This window comes from Eubalaena glacialis, chromosome 8 (assembly GCF_028564815.1).
Source record: "Eubalaena glacialis isolate mEubGla1 chromosome 8, mEubGla1.1.hap2.+ XY, whole genome shotgun sequence".
NCBI classification, from domain to species: domain Eukaryota; kingdom Metazoa; phylum Chordata; class Mammalia; order Artiodactyla; family Balaenidae; genus Eubalaena; species Eubalaena glacialis.
Genome location: NC_083723.1, coordinates 24,820,846 through 24,842,481, shown reverse-complemented (window position 1 = coordinate 24,842,481; position 21,636 = coordinate 24,820,846). Strand labels below are relative to the sequence as shown.

The window sequence follows — 21,636 nt, the reverse complement described above, 5'->3', positions numbered from 1 at the left end:
AGATTCAGAAAAGTTAACCAGCAAATTTGTTGTAGCTGGGATCTGAATCTCAGAGATATGCCTCCAGAACCTGATAGACCAATGGTGCCCTCACTGATTTAATTTTAAATCTACATATAATTTTTAAATTTATATATAATTTCTAAATTTATATACATATATACATACAGACACACACACATACACACACATATGTGTGCACATGTGCATGTATTCAAGTTCCAGCTTAGAAATTCTATGTTAACTTGAATTACATATTATCAGTCCTGTGTAAAATAAGCACTGTGAATTAGAAACATCCCTTCAACTCCTGAGAACTGCTTTATGTACAGCTAAAAGAGTTGGAGAAATATCATAATAAGCTCTTGACACTGCACAAGTGAAGGAGGATGAAATCTTTATTTATGACTTAGGCTGCTGAAGATCTCAGGATCATACAGAAAGTTTAAAACATGTCTAAATATAAATACTTACAGTCTTCTAAATAATTTTAAAATTGCTCTGAGTAATAAGCCACTTTCAAAGGCATGTGAAATTTTTTTAAAAATTTTATCTAATACTTACCATCTATTTTTTCTAAACATAAAAGTGCCCTTTATTTTAGACTCGACTTTTTCAAATTTACAAGGTGATGGTTTGCCAGACTTGAAGAATAAGAAAGCTGCCTTGTGCTTTGCCAAGAGACAGCATTCAAAGAAAAAAGACAAACATCATAATTTAAATCTGTAATACATTAGCTCAAATCTGAGAGAACAATGACTCCCAATGTCTAAAATACATTACCATTCTACATGGTGCTCTGAACTTTTTTTTTTAAACAGGAAAGTGGTAATGTTATAGGCATATTAACGTAGGAAAATTCTATTTATTTTGGCTTTATACCCTTCTGTACTTTACTTCTTGTTTTTAGTCTATTTCAAAATGAATCCAAGGGTTTGTGGGCATATATTATATTGTGTTCCTGCTGAAAGTCCACTTTTAACTTCCACATCTGAAATAAATCACCATCATTCTTCTAATAGCAACAGTTGTATGTGAGCTCCAATGAAGGACTTTCCCAAGTGTCTCTGCATCGCTGCCACATCTACGGTACAGCCTGTGCTGACTGCTGCCTGGCAAGAGACCCTTACTGCGCCTGGGATGGCCATGCTTGCTCTAGGTTCTACCCAACCGGGAAACGGTGAGTATTAATATTCAGCTGAAAATCAAAATTGACATCATCAGACAATTAAGCAATGCTCCACATTATTAGAATCAGTTCTATTGCAGTACTCTGTAAAATGATACTAAAAGTAGTAGCTAAGTTTAGCACCATATGTAGTCTTTGAATAAAGAAAATGGCCATTCATAGAAAACAAACTTATGGTTACCAAGGGAGACAGAGGGGTGGGGGTTGGGAGGAGATAAATTAGGAGTTTGGGATTAACATATTAAAAAAAACAGCAACAGCAAAACAGAAAATGGCCCTGCTTTATAACTTGAGATTCTCACAGACATATTAGAATGCAGTACTTTGGAAAAATTCCTTTCTCCTTTTAACGTTCCTCTGCAACACAATCCCCACCTCAGATATTTCAAGCAGCATTTAACTTTCACATTACCTAATTTTTATCTTTTTTGTTTTATATGCTTCAGATATCCTTAAATCTAACTTTCCTAGGATTTCCCTGGCCCCTTAATTCCCCTGTAATCAAATGCTTGTCCTACTTCAGGCAACAGGAGCATCGCTCCAGAATGGGTACCATGAACACTTTCAAAACCTTGATGACCATGCTTTACCCCTTAGAATGGTGAGTGCATGATTGCTGGTTAGATTAAGAGGTTAAGGCAGTCTGAGGCACAGTGCCTTTTATCCAAGAGAAGACTTAGTCAGGAAACTCTGAACCAACTTGCACCAAGTTGGAAGGAAACACCAGTAGTGAAATTATAAAACAAAGAATAAGCAGAATTTAGGTTTAACCAAGGTCACAGCTATTTTCAGTCAAAGTTTGATATGGGTCATGATGGGTGACAGGAGGAAAACCTGTAAAACACAGGTCATCAGGAGAGAGCAAATAGGACCAGCCTTGAGCACCAGTGATATTTCAAGTAAAATCACTGGGGTGATGGTGTTTTTTTTATAGCTCCTTTATTCTCTGTTAAAGATATAGGCCTTTAAGGACTTGACAGATTAAAACAACCCTAGCACTTCTGCCTATCAAGATTATTCTGAGCCTTTTATCTATTACTTCAATAAATTTGTATCATGAGACAATTATTTGCCAGGCAGTATTCTAGAGCTAGGCATATAACATGAAAAAAAATAGCAACAAAAGGACAAAAATCCCTGCCTTGAGGGATAATAAGTTCTAGAGGGGGAATACAGACAATTAACAAATAAAGAAAGAAACCCTCCAGTATATCAAATAATGATAAGGCCTATGACTTTTAAAAGAGCAGGGAAAGGAGATAGGGCATGTGGAAGCAGGGGACTGCATTGTTAAATGGGTGGTCAGGGGAGGCCTTACTGAAGGTATATTTGAACAAAGGCTTGAATGTGATGAGGAATGATACCATGAGGTGATACCACCATTATTTGGGAGAACAGCATTTCAGAGAGAGGGACCAGAAATCCTTAAGGCTTAAGTGTGCCAGGATTGTCCAAAAAACAACACCAAGACTAATGGGGCAATACTGGAATGAGAAAAAAAAGGGTAGGAAGACAAGGGATCAGAAGGCCAGATGACATAGGACTTAGTAAATCATTGAAGGGCTTTTATTTAGAGTTAAATGGAAAACTGGTGAGAGTTTTTGAGCTCAGGAGTGATATTATTTGACTTTTGGTTTAAAAAGATCGTCTGGTTGGGTTTGGCTGTGATTGAGGTCTTGGGATTGGAAGAGGATGTGGGAAAGAGGAAATAGAAGCTGCAAGACAGTTAGGCTACTAACTAATGATCCAAGTGAGATACAATGTTGGCTTGCAAAGGGATGATAGAAGTGGAGGTGGCCAAAAGTGGTCTGATTCTGGATACGGTTCACAGAATCTGCTGACATATTACATGTAGGGATGTTAGAGAAATAGAGGACTCAAAAATGAGCAAGTTTTTAGAACTGAGCATTGGAAGTATGTACATGTCATTTCCTGAGAAAGAGAAGACTGTGGAGGGAGCAGGTTTGTGGGGAGAAAGATAATGTTAAGTTAATGCTGCCTATGAGATATTCAAGTGGAGATGTTGTGTAGGCAGTTAGAAATATGAATCTGGAGCAGGGAAAAGTGGCCTGGATAATTTCAAAGTCTACAGATTCAAAGTAACCCCTATCAAAATTACAATGACATTTTTCACAGAAATAGAACACACAATCCTAAACTTTGTATGGAACCACAAAAGACCCTGAATATCCACAGGAATCTTGAGAAAGCAGCAAGAGCTGGTTGAATCATGCTCCCTGACTTCAGACTATACTACAAAGCTATAGTAATCCGAACAGTATGGCGTTGGCATAAAAACTGGCACATAGATCAATGGAAGAGATGAGAGAGCCCAGAAACAAACCCAGGCATATATGCTCAATTAATTTACAACCAAGGAGCCAAAAATATACAATGTGGAATGGACAGGCTCTTCAATAAATAGTATTGAGAAAACTGGACAGCCACATGCAAAAGAATGAAACTAGACTACTGTCGTACACCACACCCAAATATTTACTCAAAATGAACTGAAGACTTGAACATAAGACGTGAAACCACAAAACTCCTGAAAGAAAATGTAGGTAGTAAGCTCCTTGATATGTCTTGGTGATTAGTTTTTGGATCTGACTCCAAAAGCAAAAGTAACGAAAGCAAGAATAAACAAGTAGGACTATATCAAACTAAAAAGCTTCTGCACAACGAAGAAATCCATCAACAAAATGAAAAGGCAACCTTCTGAATGGGAGAAAATATTTGCAAAACATATATCCTATAGGGGTTATTATCTAAAATGTATAAAGAGGAGGCGGAGTCAAGATGGCCGTGTGGGAAGATGCAGAGTTAGTGTCTCCCCACAACTAGGGCACCTGCTGGCCACTGGTGGGGGACTCTGATGCCCAAGGAGACGGGAGGAACCCCAAAGTGAATGAGCAGGACGTAAGTGGACTGTGGGGAGAGGAGAAGTGGAAGCCAGACAGGATCTGCGCCCCTGAGGCCAGGGAGATCAGGAGAGGCAGGCAGAAAGGGCCCTCCGGGAGGAGCAGAAAAGGAGTGGAGGATGAGTGCCCCGCCCACTTGGGCCCAGGGAGCCTGCTGAGCTCTCAGGCTGATCCCCTGCCCTCCAAAGCCCCCTCCAGGGCATGTAGGTCCTTGGGGGCATAAGAGGGAGGCCAGGGAGATCAGGAGAGGCAGGCGGGAGGGGCCCTCCTAGACCAGAGGAGCAGGAGAGGAGAGGAGGGCATTTCCCCACCCACTCATGCCCAGGAAGCCTGTTGGGATCCCAGGTGAGGTCCCCCGCCCTCTGAGACCAGGTGTGGGGGGCACACCTGGGCCGCTTCTGTTCCATTGAGCCTAATCCCCACCCCCCACAGCCCATAGGGCCTTTTCCAGCCCTGTGGGTTCTGAACATTGGCCCCACCCCCAGCCCAAACCTCGCCCTTGCTTAAGCCCTGCTTTCCACAGCCAACGCCTTCCCCCCCCCCTTTTCTTTTCTTTTCCCTCCTCCTCTTTTTTACTATTGTGGTACTAATGTACCTTCCAGTTGTTGATTCATCTATGTTTTTACTTTTATATTCTTCCTCACATATCTGTTAGTTTCCTAGTCTTATTTTATTTTTTATTTTGCTATTATTCTTTTTTTTTTTTGCCACCCCAGGTGGCTTGTGGGATCTTGGTTCACAAACCCAGGGTTGGGCCAAAGCTCCTGCAGTGGGAGCTCTGAGTCTGAACAACTGGACTAACAGAGAACCTCAGACCCCAGGGAATATTCATCAGAGTGAGGTCTCACAGAGTTCCTTGTCTCAGCACCAAGACCCAGCTCTACCCAATAGCCTACAAACTCCAGTGTTGAAAGCCTCAGGCCAAACAACCAGTAAGACAGGAACACAATCCCACTCATAAAAAAAAAAAAAAAAAAGGACACGGCAAAGAATATGTCACAAATGAAGGAGCAAGGTAAAAACCTACAAGACCAAATAAATGAAGAGGAAATAGGCAATCTACCTGAAAAAGATTTCAGAGTAATGATAGTAAAGATGATCCAGAATCTCGGAAATAGAATGGAGGCACGGATTGAGAAAATACAAGCAATGTTTAACAAAGATCTAGAAGAACTAAAGAACAAACAAACAGAGATGAACAACACAATAAATGAATTGAAAAATGCACTAGAAGGAATCAATAATGGAATAACTGAGGCAGAAGAACGAATAAGTAAGCTGAAAGACAAAATGGTGGAAATAACTTCCAAGGAGCAGAATAAAGAAAAAAGAATGAAAAGAATTGAAGACAATCTCAGAGACCTCCGGGACAACACTAAACACACCAACATTCGAATTATAGGGGTCCCAGAAGAAGAAAAGAAAAAGAAAGGGTCTGAGAAAATAGTTGAAGAGATTATAGTTGAAAACTTCCCTAACATGGGAAAGGTAATAGTCACCCAAGTCCAGGAAGCACAGAGACTCCCATACAGGATAAACCCTAGGAAAAACACACTAAGACACATATTAATCAAACTAACAAAAATTAAATTCAAAGAAAAAATATTAAAAGCAGCACGGAAAAACAAAAAAACAACATACAAAGGAATCCCCATAAGGTTATCAGCTGATTTTTCAGCGGAAACGCTGCAGGCCAGAAGGGAGTGGCAGGATATACTTAAAGTGATGAAAGAGAAAAACCTACAACCAAGATTACTCTACCCAGCAAGGATCTCCTTCAGATTCGATGGAGAAGTGAAAAGCTTTTCAGAAAAGCAAAAGCTAAGAGAATTCAGCACCACCAAACCAGCTTTACAACAAATGCTAAAGTAACTTCTCTAAGCAGGAAACACAAGAGAAGAAAAAGACGCACAAAAACAAACCCCAAAAAATTAAGAAAATGGTCATAGGAACATATGTATTGATAATAACCTTGAATGTAAATGGATTAAATGCTCCAACCAAAAGACACAGACTGGCTGAAAGGATACAAAAACATGACCTATATATATGCTGTCTACAAGAGACCCACTTCAGACCTAGGGACATATACAGACTGAAAGTGAAGAGATGGAAAAAGATATTCCATGAAAATGGAAATCAAAAGAAAGCTGGAGTAGCAATACTCGTATCAGATAAAATAGACTTTAAAATAAAGACTGTTACAAGAGATAAGGAGGGACACTACATAATGATCAAAGGATCAATCCAAGCAGAAGATATAACAATTATAAATATATATGCACCCAACATAGGAGCACCTCAACACATAAGACAAATGCTTAACAACCATGAAAGGAGAAATCAACAGTAACACAATAATAGTAGGGGACTTTAACACCCCACTTACACCAATGGACAGATCATCCAAACAGAAAATAAATAAGGAAATACAAGCTTTAAATGACACAATAGACCAGACAGATCTAGCTGATATTTATAGAACATTGCTCCCAAAAGTGACAGAATACACTTTCTTCTCAAGTGCACATAGAACATTGTCCAGGATAGATCACATCTTGGGTCTCAAATCAAGACTTGGAAAATTTAAGAAAATTGAAATCATATCAAGCATCTTTTCTGACCACAATGCTATGAGATTGGAAATCAATTACAGGAAAAAAAAATGTAAAAAACACAAATACATGGAAGCTAAACAGTGCGCTACTAAATAACCAAGAGATCACTGAAGAAATCAAAGAAGAAATAAAAAAATACATAGAAACAAATGATAATGCAAACATGACAACCCAAAACCTATGGGCCACAGCAAAAGCAGTTCTAAGAGGGAAGTTTATAGCAATACAATCTCACCTCAAGAAACAAGAAAAATCTCAAATAAACCATCTAACCTTACACTTAAAACAACTAGAGAAAGAAGAACAAAGAAAACCTAAAGTCAGTAGAAGGAAAGAAATCATAAAGATCAGATCAGAAATAAATGAAATAGAAATGAAGAAAACAATAGCAAAGATCAATAAAACTAAAAGCTGGTTCTTTGAGAAGATAAACAAAATTGATAAACCCTTAGCCAGACTCATCAAGAAAAAAATGGAGAGGACGCAAATCAATGAAAATAGAAATGAAAAAGGAGAAATCACAACTGACACTGCAGAAATACAAAGGATTATAGAGACTACTACAAACAATTATATGCCAATAAAATGGACAACCACAAAGAAATGGACGAATTCTTGGAAAGGTACAATTTTCCAAGACTGAACCAGGAAGAATAAGAAAATATAAACAGAACTATTACAAGTAATGAAATTGAAGCTGTAATTAAAAATCTTCCAACAAACAAAAGTCCAGGACCAGATGGCTTCACAGGAGAATTCTATCAAACATTTAGAGAAGAGCTAACACCTATCCTTCTCAAACTCTTCCAAAAAATTGCAGAGGGAGAAACACTCCCAAATTCATTCCACAAAGCCACCATCACCCTGATACAAAACCAGAAAAAAGATATCACAAAAAAAGAAAATTATAGACCAATATCACCGATGAACATAGATGCAAAAATCCTGGACAAAATACTAGCACACAGAATCCAACAGCACATTAAACGGATCATACACCATGATCAACTGGGATTTATCCCAGGGATGCAAGGATTCTTCAATATATGCAAATCAATCAATGTGATACACCACATTAACAAATTAAGGAATAAAAACCATATGATCATCTCAATAGATGCAGAAAAAGCTTTTGACAAAATTCAACATCATTTATGATAAAAGCTCTCCAGAAAATGGGCATAGAGGGAACCTACCTCAACATAATAAAGGCCATATATGACAAACCCACAGCAAGCATCATACTCAATGGTGAAAAACTGAAAGCATTTCCACTAAGATCAGGAACAAGACAAGGATGTCCACTCTCACCACTCTTATTCAACGTAGTTTTGGAAGTCCCAGCCACAGCAATCAGAGAAGAAAAAGAAATAAAAGGAATACAAATTGGAAAAGAAGAAGTAAAACTATCACTGTTTGCTGATGACATGATAATACACATAGAAAATCCTAAAGATGCCACCAGAAAACTACTAGAACTAATCAATGAATCTGCTAAGGTTGCAGGATACAAAATTAATGCACAGAAATCTCTGGCATTGTTATACACCAACAATGAAAAATCAGAAAGAGAAATTAAGGAAACACTTCCATTTACCATTGCAACAAAAAGAATAAAATACCTAGGAATAAACCTGCCTAAGGAGGCAAAAGACTTGTACTCAGAAAACTGTAAAACTCTGATGAAAGAAATCAAAGATTACATAAACAGATGGAGAAATATACCATGTTCTTGGATTGGAAGAATCAATATTATGAAAATGACCATACCATCCAAAGCAATCTACAGATTCAATGCAATCCCTATCAAATTACCGATGGCATTCTTCACAGAATTAGAACAAAAAATTTCACAATTTGTATGGAAACAGAAAAGACCGTGAATAGCCAAAGCAATCTTGAGAAAGAAAAAAGGAGTTGGAGGAATCAGGCTCCCCGACTTCAAACTATACCACGAAGGTACAGTAATCAAGACAGTATGGTACTCTCACAAAAACAGAAATATAGATCAATGGTACAGGATAGAATGCCCAAGAACATACAATGGAGAAAAGACAGCCTCTTCAATAAGTGGTGTTGAGAAAACTGGACAGCTACATGTAAAAGAATGAAATTAGAACACTCCCAAACACCATACACAAAAATAAACTCAAAATGGATTAAAGACTTAAATGTAAGACCAGATACTATAAAACTCTTAGATGAAAACATAGGAAAAACACTCTTTGACATAAACCACAGCAAGATCTTTTTTGACCCACCTCCTAGAGTAACGGAAATAAAAACAAAAATAAACAAATGGGACTTAATTAAACTTAAAAGCTTTTGCACAGCAAAGGAAACCATAAACAAGACAAAAAGAGAACCCGCAGAATGGGAGAAAATATTTGCAAATGAAACAACAGACAAAGGATTAATCTCCAAAATATACAAACAGCTCATGGAGCTCAATATCAAAAAACAAACAATCCAGTTAAAAAATGGGCAGAAGACCTAAATAGACATTTCTCCAAGGAAGACATACAGATGGCCAAGAGGCACATGGAAAGATGCTCAACATCACTAATTATTAGAGAAGTGCAAATCAAAACTACAATGAGGTATCACCTCACACCAGTTAGAATGGGCATCATCAGAAAATCTACAAACAACAAATGCTGGAGAAGGTGTGGAGAAAAGGGAACCCTCCTGCACTGCTGGTAGGAATGTAAATTGATACAGCCACTATGGAGAACAGTATGGGGGTTCCTTAAAATACTAAAAATAGAATTACCATATGACCCAGCAATCCCACTACTGGGCATATACCCCGAGAAAACCGTAATTCAAAAAGAGACATGTACCACAATGTTCATTGCAGCTCTATTTACAATAGCCAGATCATGGAGCCAACCTAAATGTCCATCCACAGATGAATGGATAAAGAAGATGTGGCACATATATACAATGGAATATTACTCAGCCATAAAAAGAAAGGAAATTGAATTATTTGTAGTGAGGTGGATGGACCTAGAGTCTGTCATGTAGAGTGAAGCAAGTCAGAAAGAGAAAAACAAATACCATATGTTAACGTATATATATGGAATCTAAAAAAAATGGTACTGATCAACCTAGTTGCAGGGCAGGAATAAAGAGGTAGACATAGAAAATGGACTTAAGGGCATGGGGTTGGAGAGCGAAGCTGGGGCGACATGAGAGTAGCATCAACATATATACACTACCGAATGTAAAATAGTTGGCTGATGGGAAGCAGCAGCATAGCACAGGGAGATCGGCTCAGTGCTTTGCAATGACCTAGAGGGGTGGGATAGGGAAGAGGGGAGGGAGGCTCAAGAGGAAGGGGATATGGGGACATGTATATGCATATGGGTGATTCGCTTTGTTGTGCAACAGAAACTAACACAGTATTGTGAAGCAATTATACTCCAATAAAGATCTATTTAAAAAAAAGTATAAAGAATTCATACCACTCAATAGCAAAATTACAAATAATTTGATAAAAAATGGTCAGAAGATCTGAATAGACATTTTCCAAGGAGACATACAGATAAACAAGGGGCACATGAAAAGATGCTCAGCATCACTAATCATTAGAGAAATGCAAATCAAAAACCACAATGAGGTATCACCTCATACCTGTTAGAATGGCTATTATCAAAAAGTCAAAAAATAACGAGTGTTACCGTGGATGTGGAAGAAAGGGAACCCTTGTGAACTGTTGATGTGAATGTAAATTGGTGCACCCACTATGGCAAAGTGTATAGGTTCCCGAAAAAATTAAAAATAGAACTACCATGCAATCCAGCAATTCCACTTGTGGGTACTTATCCAAAGAAAACAAAAACACTAATTCAAAAAGATATATGCTCCCACATGCTTATTGCAACATTATTTTCAATAGCAAACACACGAAAACAACCCAAGTGTCCGTCAGTGGATGAATGAATAAAGAAGATATGGTAGATAGATAGATAGATGATAGATAGATAGATGATAGATAGATAGATAGGTACATACATACATACATACATACACACACACACAATGGAATACTCTTCAGCCATAAAAAATGATGGAATCTTGCCATTTGTGACAACATGGTTGGACCTTGAGGGCATTATGCTAAGGAAAATAAGTCAGACAGAGAAAGACAAATACTGTATGATCTCACTTTTATGTGGAATTTTAAAAACAACAACAACAAAAGCAAGCTCATAGATACAGAGAACAGATTTGTGGTTGCCAGAGGTAGGGGTGGTGGTGGTGGGAAAAATGGGCAAAAGGGGGTCAGAAGGTACAGACTTCCAGTTACAAAATAATTAAGTCATGGGTATGTAAGGTAAAGCATGGTGACTGCTTAATAATACTGTAGCGCATATTTGAAAGTTGCTAGGAGAGTAGATCTTAAAAGTCCTCATCACAGGAAAAAAAAAACTTTTGTAATTGACTACGTAAGGTGACAGATGTTAACTAGACTTACTGTGGTGATCATTTTGCAACATATATAAATATGAAACTGTACACCTGAAACTAATATAATGTTATATGTCAATTATACCACAGATTTTTAAGTACAGATAGGAAAAAAAACATGTATCATGGGCTGAAAAAGAAACTAACGATTTAAAGAGCTATCTTGATACCTCTAGCAGTGTCTTAATTCTATCACAGAGATCCAAAAAAAATACTGTATATATATATATATATATATATATCTCCATTCTAATAGGTGTGAGGTGATATCTCATTGTGGTTTTGACTTGTGTGTATTTGTGTGTGTGTGTGTGTGTGTGTGTGTGTACATATACACAAATATATAAGGTATTCCTTGGCCTACGCTTACCTGTCTTTGGCTAGCATACTAGGAGTTTCATTAAAACTATCTATACTATTTAAATTCTCCAAATTATTCCCAAACTTTTTTAAGCATACAGTTATAGTGAATGCAAAACATGTTTGCTGCATGAATTATTTCCTAAATTCCCATATGTAGCATTTGTTTTCTTTAGAGATTAAATAGTAATAATGAAAATGATCATTTGGAGTATTTTTCATTTTCTTTAATAGTGTTAACTTACCTGGTTTTATTTCGATTGCACTATCTAACTGGAACACAAGGATCATGTAGAGGAATTCATAGGAATGAAAAACAAAAACATGCCCTTTGTATGGAAACAAAGAAGTACAGTTACACTTGGAAATCAATGGAGGTTATATTTTGACGTAATAGAGTTAAGTATCATTGGCTCGGTAGTTTCTCTTTTTTTGAAAAAGTTTTATCATAGTAAACAACATAAGCATTTTTCCTCTTCACCCTCAACTACCTTTATTTGTGCATCTGTATCAAACATTACAATTTAATCTCAAATGTTATTTATTCTGGATTCAGACATGAAGTTGGAAACTTGAAGACAAGATAATTGGTTCACCCTTAAAGTAAATATCTGCTTTTTACACAAGAAGTAGATGATTTCATTGTTTATCCAAAAGAATAGACTATAATGGCGGAAACATTGGCAACTTGAGCCAAATCCCCAATCCTACATGCAATATAATATGACTGTCTACCCTCATGCTTTCACAATGCTATACAAATGCCTGAAAGGGAATCTACACATACAGAAAGCTCAGATGGCTGCCTTGTTGTTTTCATCATTTAAGCCAAGCCATAACAATGGTATTTGAATGGTATTTGAATGTCTGGAAGCTATGTGATACTGCAAATTCAGATCGCCCAGCTTGGAGGTTCATGTACTTGAGTAAACCGTAACATAGTGCTGACCACAGGACAATAAATTTAACCATTGTGAGTAATATTGCTTGTCTAGATGGCTGAAAATGACCAGTTCAGCCATAAGAACTGTCATATGGTTCTCATATAATATACGCTCACAAGTTAGCTGGTAGTAAATAATGCTGTGACTTCAAAATATAGCAAATACAATGCAGTAAAAACCTGACATAGGAGCTATTCTAAAGTACAGTATTAATCGTAATTTCTGAGACAAGAGTGACTTCCACTAGTTTGTGTGTGTGTGATTGTAAAGAAATATACAATTGAATAAGCATCATGTGGCTTTTTGGGAGAAACAATACTTAAATGACACAAAAATTGTACTCATATTTTCGTAAATAGATGTATATAATCCCTTGATTATTTAAACTACTAACTATTTGCTGTAACCTTAAAATAATTGTTTTCATTATCATTGACTTTGAGGTTCGTTTTGCTTTGCAAATTTTATAATCCCAGTGTGATTTTAATATTTCCCTTCTTCTTACTGAATATTTTAATTTATCATTAAGGTTAAAAATATTAAGAGAGACTTAACTAACCCAGTTAAGTGATATGCTTATCCATATATACTTTTCAGCATTGATAATAAACAATCGATCTACCCCTGTACTCCCAATATTTGAAGAGCGTTCTCTTTCTTCTCTCTTATAACAATGTTCATGTCCACAATTCATTGCTAAGAGAATTTCAGTTGCTCTATTTTGATTTGTTGCACTATAATACAATTGAAGCTAATATGTAAGTGAATCTAAGACACGAAATTAAATAGTTTGCAAGTAACTTTAAACTTTTATTTAAATACTGACCAACTTACAAAGGATGTAACTAAATTTTTGAAATGCTTAAGTTGGTGATATGTAACAAGTAAATGCCCTGAGTGAACCTTGATTGGATCCTGAATAAACTTTAAAAAATTCATAAGGGATATTTTGGGGACAAGTAGTGAAATTTTAATATAAAATGTGTATTATATGGTATTATTAAATAAATATTGATATCTTTAGTATAATAATGATATTGTTCTTATGTAGGGAAATTACTTATTCTTAGAAGACACATACATTTAAGGGTGTAAAATTACCATGTCTGCAACTTATTTTCTAAAGATTTTCATATATGTGCATACACAGTATATACATGACACATACTTGCATATGAGAGAAAAAATAAATATGGCAAAACCCGATTTATGAGTCTAGGTATACCATCATTCATTGTATTCATATATCCACTTTTCTGTAGTCTTGAAATTTTTCAAAATAAAAACGTGAAGGAAAATTCTTATTCTAGTAAAGGAAAAATTTTCCTTAACTTTATACTAAAAATCCATGTTCTCTGTATCTCTTGTTCTGAAAACTTTTTAGTATATCTGGAAATGGTTTGAAAGCATTGACTTTTGTAAGAGAATTATACTTATTTAAGAAAAAATTATAAGGAGGAAGATGCTAGTGAGTTTATACTTTGGAGTTATCATCTTAGAAAATTTTCTATGAATGTCTCTAAAATAAAAATTTACACTATTAACTTGGAATCTAGCATTTAGCCAGGACGTACGCATAATAGGAGGTTCATCTATCACAAGTGGTAGATGGGGAGAGTCTGAATTAATTCATATTGAAAACAAGGTTAAGTACCCACACTATATTTGAAGCATTGAACAAAAAAATGCAGATAATCAGACCACTTTTCTTTATGAAAGCTTAGGCAATCAGAAGATTGCAAAATTTAAACTGAAGTCTTTTAAATGTGGTATAATTGGCAATGGTAATTCCAAGTCACTTGTATATACTTCTGTGCTTTATAGGAGGAGCCGAAGACAAGATGTGAGACATGGAAATCCATTGACTCAATGCAGAGGATTTAATCTAAAAGGTAATTAAAAGTGGTCAAACTTGGTAAAGAGTAGCAGTGCTCAATATCATATTTCAGTAAGGGAAACCTCGTAATAGATTAAAGTATGTCATTTTAAAGAAAGATTCACTATAAAAATTAGTGGTATTCATATATGGTAATTAAAAATTAAATGTTATTTGTATATATACTAAGAATTTTGTAAAACAAAAGTCCAGGAACACAGATACCTTGGGTATGTTAGTAGGTAAGTCTTTCACAAAGATAGTAATTATAGATTTTCCTAGACATTATTTTCTTTCTGAAGAAAAAAATTTACTTATTTTTTTGTTTACCACTGAAGAAAAAATAACATCTTGTTTGTTTGTTTTTTACTGTGTTAAATTACATAACAAAATTTACTATTTTAACCATTTTACAGTGTACAGTTCTGTGGCATTAAGTACATTCACAGTGTTGTGCAACTGGCACCACAATTTTTTCATCATCCCAAAGTTAAACTCCATGCCCATTAAACACTAACTCCCTATTCCCCCTTCCCCAGCTTCTGGCAACCACTGTTCTAATTTCTGTCTCTATGAATCTGAATACTCTAGATATCTCATATAAGTGGAATCATACAATATTTGTCCTTTTGTAAATGGCTTATTTCACTTAGCCTAATGTCTTCTTCAGGGTTCATTCATGTTGTAACATGTGTCAGAATATTTTTTTTCCTGTTTAAGGTGAAAACATAATCCATTGTATGTATAATATATATCGCATTTTGTTTACCCACTCATCCATCAATGAACACTTGCACTGCTTCCAAATGTTGGCTATTATGAATTATCCTGCTCTGAACATGGGTGTACTTTAGTGCCTTGGTTTTACAGTTTACAACCATTCCATTTACTTCTGGCAGTCCTGCCTTGTATCTTACAATTAATCTAATTCCTTTCTTCCCATCCTGACATGGAGATATTATGTTATTATACTTTTCCCACTGACCCCCTCCCTCCACCTCCACCCCACCAACAGAGGGACCTTCCTCCAGGCTCACCAAGGTGCTACAGAGGTACTGTTGTTAACTGTTAACACTGAGATTCCTGTTGCTAATCTTTTTGAGTCTGGGCATTTTTGTCTTTATTTAAAGAATGAAATTCTTGTCACTAACTACACTAACTACAAGAAGAAAATTGAGACACATTTTGCTTAATTGTTGCATACATCTAATTGAGGGAATAAAGCCAGGTTACTATTTCTCTGTTTGCTGAGTATTTTATAAATCTGAGTGTCAGTCGTAGTGGTAAGAGTATTTGCAGCGGAGGTAATGATGAACAAACACCAGTGTTGATTTTGTGTCAAAACCTGAGCTAAGTGCTTTTTTATGGATTATTTCAGTGCTCAAGAAATTATTCTTAAGTAAGGTCTATTCCTATTCCCACTTTATGAATGAGGATCCTGCCCATGTCTAAGCTACCACATGATTATACTAAATACTCTTCCTAATTTAAGACTTTCAGTAAAGAATGTCTGAAAATGTCTGTTTTAGAACCAAGTAAAACTGAAGCACAGAGATATTAAATAACTTCTCTAAGGTTACACAGCCAGTAGTGATGAAGTCAAGATTTTACCTCAGGCAAAATCTGATTTCAAAGATCGTTTTCTCAACCATTACATCCCACTGTGGCCACGCCTTGCTTTCTGCCTTTTCCCAATGTTTCCGAATTTAATCTATACCACACTGAGTATGGAGTTTAGGGGTGGCATGAACTTGGCTTCAGTATTGCCTGGCACTTACTAATTCTTTAACTAGGATATGTTTCCTCATAACTCACAGCCTCAATTTGTTCAGCTATGAAAAGGTGAGAAAATTTAATTCACAAAGATGTTATAATAATTAAATGTTCAAGATGATATTAAGTGCATTCCTTCGTGTAAAGTAATTCTTGAATAAACATTGGTTCCCTTATATCTTTCTCTCCTTCCCTTTAGGTTAAACAAACCAAGCAAACAATGTATAATAGTCGGCTTGTTAAATGATTAAGACTGCCTTTGGGGTTTGCCATAGTTGCTTACAATTTTATAGAGAAACAAACATTCATATAGTAGAATATGTTCCAAATTCCATTGTCATCCTCTCTCCTTTTATTTTTGCTCTTCAGCATATAGAAATGCAGCTGAAATTGTTCAGTATGGAGTAAAAAATAACACCACTTTCCTTGAGTGTGCCCCCAAGTCTCCACAGGCATCTATCAAGTGGTTGTTACAGAAAGATGAGGACAGGAGGAAAGAGGTGAGTAACTCAGCAGAGCAGCAATCAGTCAGGGCTTTGGAAAGAGCATTAAATCACCATCCCTCAGTGAGGTTCAGATCAAATGAAAAAGGAAAGACATATGAACATCCTTTAATGTCTCTGGGATGACAAGTGCCACCTTCTTTAAAATCCTTTGTCCATAGAGTTGACGGATTAATTAGAAATCCTCTCTTCCTGCTCACCTTGATAACACAGTGATTAAAACAAGAGCTTGGGGCTTCCCTGGTGGCGCAGTGGTTGAGAATCTGCCTGCCAATGCAGAGGACAGGGGTTCGGAGCCCTGGTCTGGGAAGATCCCACATGCCGCGGAGCAACTAGGCCCGTGAGCCACAATTACTGAGCCTGCGCGTCTGGAGCCTGTGCTCCGCAACAAGAGAGGCCGCGATAGTGAGAGGCCCGCGCACCGCGATGAAGAGTGGCCCCCACTTGCCGCAACTAGAGAAAGCCCTCACACAGAAACGGAGACCCAACACAGCCAAAAATAAATAAATAAATAAATAAAATTAAAAACAAGAGCTTGCGCACTCAGATGGGGGTATTGATGTGAGGAAGCATTTGTAAAAGAAACAAGATGTGTGCAAATCCAGAAGCTAAGTTCTCACACAACAGCACCTTTGTTTGATTCACAAGATAAAAGGGGCTTTTAAAAAAGTTCAGTTTTCCTCAGCAAGAAATGGCAACGAGCATTTTTCTGCTGTGTGGTAATCTGTTTCCATTGCTTTATTATTCATAACTCCTGGGGTTTTGTTAGGTAATATGTGGAATCATTGTGTATGGGACCATTGCCTTTATTTACTGATATGTAAAAAAAACCTCGATTTTCAAATAAAAGGACACTTATATTAACCTTTCACTGATTGTAAAGAGCTGCTTTAAAAGGAAAACATTGTAAAACAGCATAGAGTGAAATATTATAAATAATGAATTCTATGATATTGATGTCACGTTGTCCTGACAAATGAGAGGATAAGAAGAAAAATATATATGGATATATAAACCATCAAAGTAGCCTAGACTGCAATGGTACTAACAGTACATCATAAAGTCTGATGCAGCAAAGGGAAAATAGAGCCTTCTGCATTTGTGTGTGTTCTATTGTAGGCAGTTTCCGTACTACATATTAGGTTAATGAGGGCTGTGTAGAATGGATACAATCCCAAGCTGTAGAACACAGGCATTGCATCAAAATTACTGAAACAGATGTTGGCTCTTTATGAGAAAATACTTCCCAATTCTCAGACCTGCCTATCCAAAGGTGTTATGAGTTGTTTAGGAAATTTTGTGTTCCCTGTCACTGGAATATTAAACCATAGGCTGATGACCACGTGCATAAGATGAGACATAACTATCAAAGATGAGCTCAATGGACTTCAGGGCCCCTTCTTGCCCCAGATTTCCATGATATTAAGTTTTTTTTTTTTTTAGTTTTTTCATTAAAAAAAATTATTGTTTGAGACCTATTTTCTTTGCTATCAAATCTATCATCAAATTAGTCTTGAATTGTCTGCAGTCTAATTAATTTTAAATTATTTTGAATGGATATGGAGCATAAGAATAATTGCCTTGCAAAGTAATCTGGGGTAAAATTCATAATGTACTATGATGATTATCATACAGAAATGGAATTCTTAGGCTAGAACATGACATGTGGACATGAACCATCCTTCCAGAGAAAGTCTGTGTGTGTGTATGTGAATTGGAAATCCAAAACTCAAATGGGGGCTTACCTAACATAGATAAAATGCTTTTCTTTTATTCAGTAGAAAGTTCAGTGGAATAATATGTAATGAGTGAATGTAATTTCTATTATGTAAAATTGAAATAAATGAATATATACAGTCTTGAATACATGTCACAGGAGTTATCAAATGAAATTTAAAAGGGAATGGATCATGAATTTTATCACTTTTATGATATTTCTAATGTTCTGTTTCAGAAGGTTCAAGAATGTGGAGACTCAAATATGACTATCTTGATTTTTCTTCCAATCTCAAAAAACAGAAGAATGCCATAGTTTAAGACTGTGAAAAAATTAACTCTAATGTAATTACGAAAATCTGGTCTGTCCAGAATTCAAGCAGATCACAATTCCACTCAGTCTCACTTTAGTTGAATAAACTATTAATATTTAATTAAATTTATTTTAATTCTTCCTTAGTAGCTTAGGCAAACATACACATATTTCTTAATGGTGTGTAAATATTGAACTTTTATTTTTGAAAAGTAAGACAAATGGTAAAAAAAAGCTTGCAGAGAAAAATGCAAATAGTTCATATTGAATAGCATAAGTGAAAACTAAAAGCCCTCCTCTTCTCCACTTCAATACTTATTCCCACTTCTCAGAGTATAAGGCTGCTAAGAATTATATATTCCTCCAAATAGTCTCCATAATCTTCCTATTTTCCGCTCTCTCTTTCTCTGTCTCTGTCTCTCTGATACATACACACAGACACACACACACACACACACAGACACACACACACACACATCATATCAGTACATGTGGGGCTACCTTATTTTTCTTGGCTGCATAGTATTCCACTGTATGAACATACCTTAAGTTTTCTAAAGCTATCTACTGGTTACATTATTTCTTGTTTTTCCTCTTATCAAAAACATCATGTAAATGAATATCTGCATACTTGTAAGAGTATATCTTCTATATAAATTCCTAGAAATAAAATGTCTGCACTGAATATTATATACATGCTAATAGATATTATCAAATTGGCCTCCAAAATTTTTCCCAATTTCACACAAATGGCAAAGGCTTTCTTTTCTTTTATTTCTGAATGCATTCCTACATTATTTAAAACTGTTTTCAAAGCACATTTAAACTTTAAAAATTAAATGAACATAAAAAAATTTGCTTTATGTATTTCTGTCCTTACTTTTTCCTAATCTCTCTTTTCTAGTTCTGTTCTATTTTTTGTATTTCAGTACTATATTTTGCCTTCCCTTATTTTTCTTTGGGTCAAATTTCTTTCTTCCCTCAATGAAAGAGCATTCCTGAGTATACATGTGAAGGAACTACTTACCACTTAGGTTTTTATGTGTTCGTTGACAATACTATAGCAGGAACTGTAAGGAAATGGATTTCAGCATTTAGTTTATATCTAGAAAATGATATTTTTTCCAGTATAAGCCTGTAAAGTAATTAAATATTCACCTCATAGCTTCTTATTACTTTTCCTTGGAAAGTAAAACCACTTGGAGTACTTATAAGATAATGAGTTCCAGCTTATTTTCAGTCATTCTTTGTGTTAGATAATAGGAAAAAGCCCTTGATAATGTTCAAAACGCTGCCTCTGCTTATAAAATTTTTAGTTAAGGGAATATTCATTCATTCATTGAAAAAAAGGTAAAATTCAACCCTTTAATTGTGGCTTCATGTTTTTACTCAATAAGTGAGTATTTTTGTTACAATAAAAGGCAAGAACTACAGGATAAAATAGACATTTTAAACTATCTGTGAATTTCATTTTTATATGTTGACTGTGATTTACATTCCAGAAACATCCAAAACTCTGGCTTATATGTGGAGAAACTACTTCTATCCAAAGGGAATGCACTTTAAGCTATTTTGGGCAATATGAATGATAACTTCACCCTCTCTTTAATAGATTCAGTACTGCTGAGACTAGATTTCCTGAGCAAAAAAAAAAAAAAAAGACAATGGAACTTACCAAAAATCTGTGTCCACTAAGAAGGAAGTTAACACTCTGTATTCTTGGTCATATCTTTTTAGAAGATATAGAGTTAGGTATTCAGATCTTTGATATCTCTCTTTTAGGTCAAGCTGAATGAGCGAATCATAGCCACTTCACAAGGACTCCTGATCCGCTCCGTTCAGGATTCTGACCAAGGACTGTATCACTGCATCGCAACAGAAAACAGCTTCAAGCAGACCATAGCCAAGATCAACTTTAAAGTTTTAGATTCCGAAATGGTGGCTGTTGTTACAGACAAATGGTCTCCGTGGACCTGGGCCAGCTCTGTGAGGGCTTTACCCTTCCACCCGAAGGACATCATGGGGGCTTTCAGCCACTCAGAAATGCAGATGATTAATCAGTACTGCAAAGATACTCGGCAGCAACATCAGCAGGGAGAAGAATCCCAGAAGATGAGAGGGGACTATGGCAAGTTAAAGGCTCTCATCAATAGCCGGAAAAGTAGAAATAGGAGGAATCAGCTGCCAGAGTCATAATGGTTTCTTAAATGAGGCTTATGCTTCCATCAGTAAATGATCTGTCTTCAGTGATCAACTTCTGAGCAGAGAATCTTGTGCTTTACCCATGGGAAATTCCTGAGAAAGGTGGTTACTCACTCCTAAAGGTGAACGTTACATGAACTGAAATGAGTATGCATTTTCTTGTATGATATTGACTAGCACTAGACATGTCATGGTCCTCATGGTGCATAGAAATATTTAACTTAACCTAGATTTTATTTATATCTTTATTTACCTTTTCTTCAAAACCAATATGGCGACTATAAAACTAGAATTCTTACATCCCTTAATTGAACTAGGGCCGTAACCTGTGATCTTCGATCCTTGCTTTAAGAGTTTAGAGTTCTAACTGTCAATCATTTGTATACAAAACCAAATGGCAAGTTCACAATTTTTACATAGTAAAAGTTATATAAATGCATGTGACAGAGTAGTTGTCAAAAGAAATGTAGAATAGAAAAGAGACAAGGAAGAGGGAATCTAAAAGCTGTATAAAACACGAGCGATTTTCATAAAAAGATAACATGGAGTTTATGTGCTTCCAGTGAAATATAGTATTAGTTACTTTTAAGATTGCAAAAATTATCAGTTGTTGATATCTGTCATTGATCTCTGTTCCCTTGTTTCAGGAAGATAAAAGGATCACTAACCATTAATATCTTTAATATTGGAATTATGTCAGTGAAGCATTTAAGTTTATATTGTTATGTAATCATCTTCCAGACAAAAG

At 35.9% G+C, this 21,636-nt stretch overlaps 1 protein-coding gene across 1 annotated transcript in view; it reads left to right on the top strand.

Annotated features, from left to right (window-relative positions):
- The window catches only part of SEMA3C (semaphorin 3C), a 192,199-nt gene extending 170,770 nt beyond the window's left edge, over positions 1-21,429 (top strand). The window contains exons 15-18 of the mRNA XM_061197651.1: positions 1,023-1,180; positions 14,330-14,397; positions 16,524-16,654; positions 20,469-21,429. Coding sequence (XP_061053634.1) covers positions 1,023-1,180; positions 14,330-14,397; positions 16,524-16,654; positions 20,469-20,882 — 771 coding nt within the window. The 3' untranslated portion in view covers positions 20,883-21,429. The remainder of the gene's footprint in view (positions 1-1,022; positions 1,181-14,329; positions 14,398-16,523; positions 16,655-20,468) is intronic.
- The last annotated feature ends 207 nt before the right edge of the window (positions 21,430-21,636 follow it).